At 31.1% G+C, this 12936-nt stretch overlaps 1 protein-coding gene across 1 annotated transcript in view; it reads left to right on the top strand.

Annotated features, from left to right (window-relative positions):
• Window positions 1-12936, top strand: part of LOC145241318 (uncharacterized) — a 151393-nt gene that overhangs the window by 108623 nt on the left and 29834 nt on the right. Inside the window, exons 24-27 of the mRNA XM_080104136.1 lie at window positions 3261-3405; window positions 5251-5459; window positions 6856-7207; window positions 8871-9088. Coding sequence (XP_079960262.1) covers window positions 3261-3405; window positions 5251-5459; window positions 6856-7207; window positions 8871-9088 — 924 coding nt within the window. The remainder of the gene's footprint in view (window positions 1-3260; window positions 3406-5250; window positions 5460-6855; window positions 7208-8870; window positions 9089-12936) is intronic.

The following is a 12936-nucleotide window of genomic DNA, read 5'->3' as shown; positions in this document are numbered from 1 at the left end:
ATAAAGAATTTCTGAATTTTTTTAGATGAGGATTGATTATTCGTATTATTTGGATTCATCAGACTACTGTTCTCATCTGGAGTGTGATGTTCATAACGTTTCGGTTGATGTAACCTCCGATCTTCTTCAGTTTTACCTTGTCGAACTTGGGAATGTTCCTGTCGAACTTGAAAATTTGGATGGAATTTCGAACATAACCTTTATTTACTCACGGGGGTAGCATGTTCTTGTTCCATCAGCCATGACTGGATAGAGATCCTAAATAATTCGCAAATATATTTTTCGGTCGCCCACACTGACAATTGAACCTTCAACCTTCAGTAGAATATCACTTTTTACAATTGATTTTTCTAAGTATTCTAACCACTGCTTGTGGATGATGAAAACAGTAGTTCGATTAATCCAAATAATACGAATAAGCAATCCTCATCTCCAAAATTGCATGTATATATTTAGTAGGTTGGCAGATGCTCGTCTGAACTCCAATCTCTGGTCCCCCCCTCGCCAATCTTTCACGAAAAACACCCGTCTAGCTGAATCCACTGTGAAAAATTTCCCCCACTCTATATCTGTGCCTAAATCAAAATGCGGATTCCATGAACAAAGCTTCTTTCTTAGAACTGCACACCTGTGGAACTCTGTTCCGTCTGCCTGCTTCCCTCCGGACTACAACTTGGATGTCTTCAAGTCCAATGTTAACAAATTCCTAATGAACCGCCCCCTTAAGTAAACACTTCAGCAAATCTCCTCACTAACCTAATGTACTTGCAATAACCCTTATCCCTGAGTGGCTTCCGGGCCTTGATAAGTGGTGATCACTGTGTAAAAAAAAAAAAAAAAGAAAGGTTATTCGTAGTCGAATATCTGAGTGTACACTTAGAATCCTGTATAAAGTACATAGAATATGAAATTCAGACGAAATAGAATGTAATATTGATATTAAACATGTAATAATCGAGAACGAATTACTTATTTAAGTAATTGTTTGTCAATTCGTCTCTGTGATCAGATCGCTATCTTAAATGGTGCCCAGCTGCGAAATACTGAAACGAGAGAAAAGAGAGAGATAAACAAATTTAATTAGTTGTAAGAGTTATTGACCTTATTTGTTGCGAATTTATTCGTTTCATACAAAAGTGTAACGAACTGAATTGAATCAGTTTTGTTAGTTTTTTTTTTCGTAAACCAACGTATTTATACGTGTTTCTTGTTTATTCGCACTTATTTTATAGTCGCTTCTTTATAGCACGATTTTCACTTCTTTTCATTGCTAAAAGAAATACAGAGACTTAAGAGTTTCTTAAAGGTTTTATTTCTGGCGAGGATTGATTCACATTGAAGAGGAAGATGGAAACTAACGTTTTTTAGCTAATTATTTAGTTAACTTATCTTAAATCAAATGAGTACCATATGAACAGAGATATCGGGGTAGCATTTTGCACTTAGTGATTATCAAAGTTTTTTTACAGCATTTCTTATTATATGGCATAATCAGGCTGACACACCAATTCCCGTCAGATCACTGGAGTTAAGCAACGTTGAACCTGGCTAGCACCAGATGGGTAACCATTTGGGAATTCTAGGCGCTGTATGTTCTCTCTGCTTATCTCGGCATTGTTTCATGTCGTCCTGAATCTACTTACCACTGGTATCCAACAATGTCGACTCAGGAAAGGTGTGGTTAGAGATTGCGCAACTCTTGCCACAAAAATTTCATCCACCCTTATGGTGGTCAAGACTGAAGGAAACTACCATAGCATTATTGACAGGGTGGCTCATACGTGCTAATATGGACAACTCTCATTATTGGTTGTCCCTATCGTACGGCTTCCACAGGCTGATTTGAAAAACCTTTATTTTGTCTAAGCTTAAAAAAAGTGACGTCATTTGTCCTCTCAACTCATACCTCTGTTTTGTCAAACTGATCTAACCTTTCATTTTATTTTAACCTCGGATTACGCCATTCTTGACTTAACCCTGGGAATGATTCCGTTTTGCAGATTTAGATCATCATGACATGCACTCTAGTGTAATCCTTGCCAAACTTCATACTAGCTGACCTAATTGTCATTGTCATAGGGTCACTAATATGTAACAGTTTGACTTACCTTACCGGCTCATCTCTGCTCGTGATGCAGAAATGGATATGAACTAGAGTAATTGCACACTGAAACAAATGTATTTTTATGTATTGGTCATGTGTGAACAGCGTGCTTTGCCATTCATGGAAATCGACTAAAGTTGTTTTAGCATTCAAAGGGCTAAGATCATTGAACAATTGACATCAGTATTAAAAACAGAGCTGTTAGAGAAAAGTTTATGATATGATAAAGATTTGGCAACAAACATGTTATGGCATTGAATACAGTGTCACTGGAAAAAGTATACCACATAACAAAGTTCCAGTAGTGTACACATTGTTTCCACCAACAGAGATTATCTTCCCCATTTCTTTCTGTTTTTATTTTTTTTTAAATGTTACGTTTAATAAAATTTAAACAAAAATAAGGTACGTGAAATTATTATTTATTTTAACATATATTTGTATGAATAGCCTACTCGACTAAACAGGGTACTTGTCAAACCGTCGTTTTAAGTAATCTTTTATATATATATATATATAAATATATTTGTAGTCATCGACATACAGTCCTGTTTCGTTGTATCACAACTCATCAGTGCCGCTAGACTAGCATCTCTCCCAAGCCAAGGATTGAACCTAGAACCGTCGTGTCGATAGTCAGCGGTTCTCCCACTCGACCATGGAATTGACGCCCGTAAATAACTCGTCGAAAAAATCATTTTTCATTTTTCTTTTACCTCTTATTCCTCTTACCTTACCCTTTTTTTTAACCAAGTAAGATCTGTGACTTACTTGTAGTTTCATTAAATACTTTTATATGCAAAATCCGATCCCGCATTTTGCTAATTCCTGCCCTCTGATGAGAAGCAGAGTATTTCTTCGAAACTCCGCGGATTAAGGACTATCCACTTATCTTGTGCTTCCTTTTTTAAAATTAAATATGTTTTTAACTCTTTTTCAAGATGTCTTTTAACATGTTTTATTAATCATTTGTTCATATATATATATATATATATATATATATATATATATATATATATATATATATATAGAAAGAGAGGGAGAGAGAGAGAGAGATTCAGGTAGAAAATTGTATTTTCAGAACTTGTTATTTTGTTGTATTATTGCCTTTCGATATTTGATAATAAATGTCATTTTTTTTTCTCGGCAACAACAGGTAAAGATGTCTGGAGTCTACGACAGCATTTCCAATTATGTGTTCCAAGTGCAAGACTATTACTTCGCCATGTTGCACGACGTCTTTTACTCCATTAAGGCTGACCTCATCGCTATCTTAGAACGCCTTCCTGACACTTTCAACGGTAAACATCTCTTTTCAGTACAGAGGGGGAGGGGATGATATTGGAAGGGCTTTTTATGACACAATCGTGTGTCACAGAGAGTGAATTGCTTACTCCGCGCCGTAGCGACATTTCTTGAAGGTCTGTTGTGTCCTCTCATGGCAACCAGCTACCAGGGGTGGTGAAAACAGTTTTGGTGTTTTTTCTTTTTGTTCCGAAAATCATGTAAAAAATGAGGTTTTCGAGAACAAGTTTCACAAAAGAAAGCAAAGCTAATGAACAAAACTGTATAAACTATGTCATTTTTTCTTTTGTCCGTGTTGCTTTAAAAAGTCAGCAATATGGACTTCAATTGAAAACTTTGGAGACCGCTACTATAAAGTAACAAATTGTTAAGATCCATGCAATTTGATTGCGAAAGATTCGCCCACAAAACCAAATTGATGTACATAGCAAATTAATATGACAATCAATCGTATACAAATCATCTCTCCCTACTCTCACTCTTTCCTCTCCTCTCTCTTTATTTTTTCCTCTCATATCCCCCTCGATCTCTATAACCCTTTCTCTCTCTTTCTCTCTATCACAAGCACCATTTCACACGAAAGATTAATGAAAGTAAAAAAAAATTCTCGAGATGTTGACTTCTAATTTTGTTTCTGTTGACTTCTAATTTTGTTTCTGTTGACCTCTAATTTTGTTTCTGTTAACCTCTAAAAGAATAAATATTACTACAAAATTTACATTATATTTCTCGTAGTTTGTCTGTCTGTCCACTCCAATTTTTTTTTTTAGAAACTACTGGGTCAATCTGTCTGATAATATTATGATAAGGTGCAGGGAACTAAGTATTATGGTATCTGTTCGATGCACAGTTAGTGATTAATAGGATTATTTATGACATTTACTTTCATTTTTTTTCACCGTTTTGGCATAAAATGATCCATTGACTGTTGACATATCATAAACCCGAACAATCAACCACTACGATTCAATCAGATAAAAAGTCTTGTGGACCATATTTTTGAAAGAGAATCTTCACTTTGACACATGAGTTCGCATGTTTTCAAACGTGTCTTGGATACAGCGTTGCCTGGAAACATAGACAAAAAAATTAGAAAAATTAAAAAATATGACCAACGTCTTTCTTTAAAAACTCTCTCTCTCTCTCTCTCTCTCTCTCTCTCTCATTCCTTCTCTCCTCTCCTTTCACCCCCTCTCTATTCCTTCCCTTTACTCTTCACTGGTGCTATTTGATCAGGCTGTTCGAAGATACTTGCTCACTGACCTAAAATGCACTAAACATTGTTGTTATTGCTTTTTCATTTCCCTTTTGCAAAACTCAGTCATGTTCTGCAAAGTTAAAAACAAAAACAATTTTTCTCTACAAAATAACTAAACCAAGCACCATGAATAAATATTTGAAAATATAAAGATATAAAAAACTTGCAGCATAATTTTTTTCCAAAATAACTGGACTTAATATTAAATGACCTGAAAGGGGTTGATATGCCGTAAAACAAAACCACCAAACCTCTTCTCTGCCCTTCAATCGATAACCCTTCCCTTCTTTTTTCTCTCCATCACAAATACATTTCACACCAAAGGTTGATGGGAAAAAATTGCTCACCATGTTGATGCCCCATCTAATTTTGTTTCTATTGACCACCAAAAAACTATATTATATTTATCTTTATCTGTCTGTCTGTCTGTCCATTCCACTTTTTTTGGACACTACTGGGCCGACCTGGCTAAGATTTTGCATAGACCTTTGTTATGATAAGGTTTTTGATTTTAAGTGAATACATACATACACAAATAGATCACCGCACTATTTAGATACTATTATTTACGTTCTATTTACAGAATTCCTGGAGGACTTTCAGTATCATCCTTCTGGTGCTCGGATATACTCGATTTGGTCCAACATTGGCAATTCAATCCATGACAAAACGGAGCAGCTTAATAATGCAATTTCATCTGCCCAAGACACTGTCGGTCGCCATCTTAATTCTTACCGTAACATCCGGGCAGTAGACGCCATGCTGGTGATGTTCAATGAAGCTTATCAACAGGTAAATATAAAATATACTCACAAGCTGATTTAACTAGAAAGATATGAAAAAAAAAAAACTTAGAAAGAAAATAACTCACAACTGCCAGTATCCTATGTCTCTGTGAAGTCACAATTCACAACATCTAGTAGATGATGCCTTTCCTCTTCTCTGCAATCTCTTTCCCACAGAAGAGACGTTGTGAGCCTGTCTCTGCTCTATCGTTATTTTCATGGCAAGTGTTCGACTGAGCTTCAATCTATGATTCCCTCATCGCCAATCTTTCACAAAAAAACGCCCGTCCAGCCAAAATCACTATTAATAAATTCCTCCATTCTCTATCGGTGCCTAAACCTAAACATGGATTTCATAAACAAAGCTCCTTTCCTAGAATTGCCTGCCTGTGAAACTCTGTTCCACTGGTCTACTTTCCAGCTAACTACAATATTTTCGTCTTCAAGTCCAATGTAAACAAGTTCTTATTGAACCGTTCTCGTAAATAATCTAATTATACCATATTTCCACCAAAAAAACGATCACTATGCTACTGTCCCAATGACTACCAAATACACATTAACCCTTATCCTCGGGTAGCCTTCCGGCCTTGATATGTAGCACCCCTTTTGTAATAAATAAATAAATAAATAAATAAATATATCCAATAGTCTTCTTTGGAAAAGGTCTATTATCCCGCAAGTTTCAGATTAAAAAATATTATTAAAAAATGATAAAAATCATTTTTTAATAATATTTATTTTTCTTAAATTTTAAATCTTATGGAATCTTTTCAAAAATGTGACTAAACGTCTATCATGAATTTTCTAATTTAAAAGCGTTACAACTTATACCGTAAGAAAAGAAATTGGGTGCTCTTCAGATTGGTACTTCTGATGGCAATTAAAAGTAAAGAAAATACATAAACGTTTGTATGATGTACGTACTTGTTATGGAACGAAGACGAAATGTTCCAAAAATCATGTAATTTGATCAAGTTTTTTTTTTTTTAATTCAAGCAAATCAAATTTTACGACTAAGTGAGCTGCAGTGTTTTCGTTGGCCATGATTAAATCCGATGAAATAAAAAAGTGAGGGACAACTCAAATCGAAGTTGAGAGGTGAAAAATCAGATTTATGTTCAATTCAGTTTAGTAGTAAAATCGCTAAAAATCGTAAATTTTCATTTTCTTAGTTTTAAATAAATCTATTTGATCGGTTTATGTGATTTTTGGAATATGACATCTTCGTTCTGTAATGAGTGTGTACATTATACAGACTTTTCTATATTTTCTTTACTTTTAATTGCCATCATAAGTGCCAATTTGAATAAGCACCAAAAATTGTGATTATATGTGATAGACGCCATTTTGTTATTGTTTTTTCTTTTTTAATCTATTGTCGTCTCGTTCTTTATTGTCAGATCATTTGGGCTCATCGTTACTGGAATGTCAAGTCGAAACTCGCCAGCATTCAGAATCAAATTAAAAAGAGTTTTCATTGGAAACTGGTGCAACTGAAAGAAGCCTTCACTTTCGACATGGACACCATCGTATTCGACCCAAAACGTGGCAATATTGTGGTGGAGCTCAGATACGCAGCCGCCAAGCAGGTCTACAACCTCATCCATGGCTTCATGGAGATGATAAAAAATATGCAAGTGACCTTCCGGAGGTATCAGATTATAATGCCGGAAATGGACACCTCCATTTGGGACTTTTATTACACGGTCAAACCGTTTTCAAGACCCTCGAAATGGATTCCACCATTTAAAGGTTCGTAAAAAACAAACAACTTTCACCGTAAAAGAACAGTGTCGTGGTTAGGGTTATAATTAGGATTAGGGTTATGATTAGTCTTAAAGTTATAATCAGGATTAGGGTTATGATTAGTCTTAAAGTTATAATTAGGATTAGGGTCATGATTAGTCTTAAAGTTATAATTAGGATTAGGGTCATGATTAGTCTTAAAGTTATAATTAGGATTAGGGTTATGATTAGTCTTAAAGTTATAATTAGGATTAGGGTCATGATTAGTCTTAAAGTTATAATTAGGATTAGGGTTATGATTAGTCTTAAAGTTATAATTAGGATTAGGGTTATGATTAGTCTTAAAGTTATAATCAGGATTAGGGTTATGATTAGTCTTAAAGTTATAATCAGGATTAGGGTTATGATTAGTCTTAAAGTTATAATTAGGATTAGGGTTATGATTAGTCTTAAAGTTATAATCAGGATTAGGGTTATGATTAGTCTTAAAGTTATAATTAGGATTAGGGTTATGATTAGTCTTAAAGTTATAATCAGGATTAGGGTTATGATTAGTCTTAAAGTTATAATTAGGATTAGGGTTATGATTAGTCTTAAAGTTATAATTAGGATTAGGGTCATGATTAGTCTTAAAGTTATAATTAGGATTAGGGTTATGATTAGTCTTAAAGTTATAATTAGGATTAGGGTCATGATTAGTCTTAAAATTATAATTAGGATTAGGGTTATGATTAGTCTTAAAGTTATAATTAGGATTAGGGTTATGATTAGTCTTAAAGTTATAATTAGGATTAGGGTTATGATTAGTCTTAAAGTTATAATTAGGATTAGGGTCATGATTAGTCTTAAAGTTATAATTAGGATTAGGGTTATGATTAGTCTTAAAGTTATAATTAGGATTAGGGTTATGATTAGTCTTAAAGTTATAATTAGGATTAGGGTTATGATTAGTCTTAAAGTTATAATTAGGATTAGGGTCATGATTAGTCTTAAAGTTATAATTAGGATTAGAGTTATGATTAGTCTTAAAGTTATAATTAGGATAAGGGTTATGATTAGTCTTAAAGTTATAATTAGGATTAGGGTTATGATTAGTCTTAAAGTTAAAAGTAGGGTTGAATTAAGGTAAGTTAAGATTGGAATTAGTGCTAGGTTTAGAGTTGTGATTAGTTCTAGGGTTAGAGTTAGTATTAGGATTGGAGCTAGATTTAGGGTTAGAGTTAAGGTTTAATTTAGGGTTAAATCTCTTTAATTTTTCTTTGTTTTTTTGTTTTTTTAAGTGGGGATCATTTCTGCTATACCATGCATGCACACACAGACCCCCCCACACACACGGCATTATCTTTCATATCAAATCATATTCTGATACTGACTGCACTCATAAAAACATTGTTAATCGAGATTTTTTGACCTGAAGCGCATGATGCAATGGCGAAAAGAACACAACTAAAACCAAGTTTCCCTCCTTTCACTGCTAATACTCGGATCTTCATTTTGCCCCAATTGAAATGAGCACTGATTCACGAGAGAAATAAATCTTTATTTTATTCATGACTGCTAGAAAGATACCAAAGTGTTGATATGCCCCAAAAGAGACAAACTAAATCTTGTTTATGTAAAAAAAAAAAAAAGAAAAAAGAAAGGTTAATTAATTTTCATTCAATTTCAGCATATGCGACCTTGTTCCGTGGTCAGCATATCACTACTTTTGATGGTAGCCACTATGAGTACAAAGGAACGTGCAGTTACCTGTTGACCAGAGACTTTGTTGATGGGAACTTTACTGTGATGGTCAACTATGATCAGAACAGGAGTGAACGGGAGATCAAGTCAATCAGTGTCATAACAGCCAGAAACGACAGCATTGAAATCTTTCCAGATTACAAGGTAATCAACTACGCTGACATTTAAGTCTTGCTTCAACATGACAAGTTTTATCTTTTTCAGAATAATCTTTTTTTTTATGAAAATCTTTTTTTTTATGAAAATCTTTTTTTATGAAAATCTTTTTTTTACGAAAATCTTTTTTTTATGAAAATCTTTTTTTTATGAAAATTTTTTTATGAAAATCTTTTTTTATGAAAATCTTTTTTTTATGAAAATTTTTTATGAAAATCTTTTTTTATGAAAATCTTTTTTATGAAAATCTTATTTTTATGAAAATCTTTTTTTATGAACATTTTTTTATGAAAATCTTTTTTATGAAAATTTTTTTTTATGAAAATTTTTTATGAAAATCTTTTTTTTATGAAAATCTTTTTTTATGAAAATCATTTTTTTATGAAAATCTTTTTTTTTATGAAAATATCTTATGAAAATCTTTTTTATTAAAATCTTTTTTTATGAAAATCCTTTTTTTATGAAAATCTTTTTTTATGAAAATTTTTTATGAAAATCTTTTTATGAAAATCTTTTTTATGAAAATCTTTTTTATGAAAATCTTTTTTTATGAAACTCTTTTTTTTATGAAAATCTTTTTTATAAAAATCTTTTTATGAAAATCTTTTTATGAGAGTCTTTTTTATGAGAATCTTTTTTTATGAGAAACTTTGTTTATGAAAATCTTTTTTTATGAAAATCTTTTATTTATGAAAATCTTTTTTATGAAAATTTTTTTATGAAAATCTTTTTAATGAAAATCTTGTTTATGAAAATCTTTTTATGAAAATCTTTTTTTATGAAAATCTTTTTTTTTATGAAAATCTTTTTTACGAAAATCTTTTTTACGAAAATCTTTTTTATGAAAATCTTTTTTATGAAAATCTTTTTTATGAAAATCTTTTTTAATGAAAATCTTTTTTTATGAAAATCTTTTTTATATAAAAATCTTTTTTTTTACTAAAATCTTTTTTTTATGAAAATCTTTTTTATGAAAATCTTTTTTTTGAAAGTCTTTTTTATGAAAATCTTTTTATGAAATTTTTTTTTTATGTAAATCTTTTTTATGAGAATCTTTTTTATGAAAATCTTTTTTATGAAAACCTTTTTCTTATAAAAATCTTTTTTATGAAAATCTTTTTTTGTGAAAATCTTTTTATGAAAATCTATTTTATGAAAATCTTTTTTATGAAAATCTTTTCTTATGAAAATCTTTTTTATGAAAGTCTTTTTATGAAAATCTTTTTTATGAAAATCTGTTTTATGAAAATCTTTTTCATTAAAATCTTTTTATGAAAACATTTTTATGAAAATATTTTTATGAAAATCTTTTTTATGAAAATCTTTTTTATGAAAATCTTTTTCATTAAAATCTTTTTATGAAAACATTTTTATGAAAATATTTTTATGAAAATATTTTTTATGAGAATCTTTTTTTATGAAAATCTTTTTTATGAGAATCTATTTTTATGTAAATCTTTTTTATGAAAATCTTTTTTCATGAAAATCTTTTTATGAAAATCTTTTTATGAAAATCTTTTTATGAAAATCTTTTTTATGAAAATCTTTTTTATGAAAAGCTTATTTTATGAAAACCCTTTTCTTATAAAAATCTTTTTTTATGAAAATCTTTTTTATGAAAATCTTTTTTTTTTATGAAAATCTTTTTTATGAAAATCTTTTTATGAAAATCTTTTTTATGAAAATCTTTTTTATGAAAATCTTTTTTTTTTATGAAAATCTTTTTTTTATGAAAATCTTTTTTATGAAAATCGTTTTTTTTTATGAAAATCGTTTTTTCTGAAAATCTTTTTTTTTCTGAAAATCTTTTTTATGAAAATTTTTTTTTTATGAAAATCGTTTTTTCTGAAAATCTTTTTTTTTTATGAAAATCGTTTTTTATGAAAATCTTTTTTTTTATGAAAATCTTTTTTTATGAAAATCTTTTTTATGAAAATCTTTTTTATGAAAATCTTTTTTTTTATGAAAATCGTTTTTTATGAAAATCGTTTTTTCTGAAAATCTTTTTTTTTTATGAAAATCGTTTTTTATGAAAATCTTTTTTTTATGAAAATCTTTTTTTTATGAAAATCTTTTTTTATGAAAATCTTTTTTTTTTATGAAAATCGTTTTTTATGAAAATCGTTTTTTATGAAAATCTTTTTTTTTTCTGAAAATCTTTTTTTCTGAAAATCTTTTTTTTCTGAAAATCTTTTTTTTCTGAAAATCTCTTTTTTTATGAAAATCGCTCCAGACAATACATGAAGCCCCTTGATGCAAAGAACTAACAAGAATGAAAGACGATTATTGTAAAGACAGAAGATACCTGTTGGTGTTAGCCTTGAAAAGACCAAAGCTGTAGGTAGGAGGAAAACAGTGAGCAGAAAAAAGAGAGTTTCACAATTTTGCAGTTCTTTGAAAGAAGCTATTGGAATAAGAAGCTGTTTTACACTGGGGTATAAAACAACAAATCGATGAAGACCACTAGACTAACAAGTCAAACGAGTTAGAACAAAAGAAACGGAATAATTCAGACAATTTAGAGGAACATATGTCATAATAGTGTGTGTAGAAAAGACTGAGACTAGCAACATCACGTCTAGGGGAGAGAGATTGCAGTGAAGAAGAAAGGGTGGGACGAATCAAATTATAGATACCTTGCTGTAATTTATCAAGAACATTCAAATGGGATGCAGTTTCATCAGCTCAAATATGACAACAATCAACTCCATACCTGGTCTGATAATAGATTTGTAGAGATGGAGAATAGTCTCAGGTGTGAGAAATTGTTTAGAGCGATAGAGAAAACCGATTTTATGAGAAGCAGAAGGAGCAATGGATCAAATATATGAAATCCAATCAAAATTTGATGAGAAAGACCAACAAGTTTTTGAATCGATTTCTCATAATGTTTCAAATCATGGAGATTCGTTTTCCATCTGCAACAGAAAAACTATGTCACAACTCTCAGATATAAGATGCCATATTTTACTAATTGTTTGTTTTTTATTTTAATTCTAACATTTTTATATTGCTATTTTTTTTTTAAACCTGAACAAAGCATATTGCCACTTGGACATAAAGGGCCATTATTTGGGGTCATGTCTAATAGGTGAATTTGAGAAAAGGTGTTTGTTCACATTTCATTTAAACTTTTGCAGGTCAGTACAGTCAGGGAAGTAGGAAGCAGAGAGAATTCCAAAGTCTGAGAGAAAAAACTATTAGAATAGAAGTCTTTTCCGGCATCTAGGGACAGCAAAGGGGTGGGATTTTGCTGCTTGTCAGGTTAGTTGGGAGTATGTACATTGAGGGGGCACAAGTGCCATGAGTTCATCAGAGCACCTTTCATTGAAGTACTTGTAAAACAGGCACAAGGATATGACATGAGAGCGATGGGACAGAAGTGAAAACTTGGCTGATAATGTGAGACCTACTAGATTTGAAACTCTTTTTTGGATCAAGTGTAAGTGGGGGAAACTAGTGGTAGATGCATCAGCCATATGTGGCAACAATATTCCATGCGTGGGTGAATGGTATAAGGTACACTGATGTGAGTAACTTTCTAGCATGGTAAAGGGAGCCCACCTTCTTTGCAGCAGCCTTAGCAATGTCCTTAATGTATTTGTTCCAATTCTTGTTACCTGTGAATGTTTAATCATTTCATATTAAAAGTGATTTTACTGTCATAATCAGTTTCTCACACCTGCCAATATCCTAAACCCCTTTTCGTCCGTGAATGTAGTAATTTTGTCAAATAGGATGACAAAAGATTTTTTACCCTAATCTGCCACATTACAACCATATATTATGTCGTCTGTTTGATAAGTTTTTCAGAGAATGTGCTCTGATGAACTTGC

The sequence above is a fragment of the Euprymna scolopes genome, chromosome 2 (genome assembly GCF_053919585.1).
Source record: "Euprymna scolopes isolate OS-2025 chromosome 2, ASM5391958v1, whole genome shotgun sequence".
Taxonomy (NCBI): domain Eukaryota; kingdom Metazoa; phylum Mollusca; class Cephalopoda; order Sepiida; family Sepiolidae; genus Euprymna; species Euprymna scolopes.
This window is presented reverse-complemented; position numbering and strand designations above follow the sequence as displayed.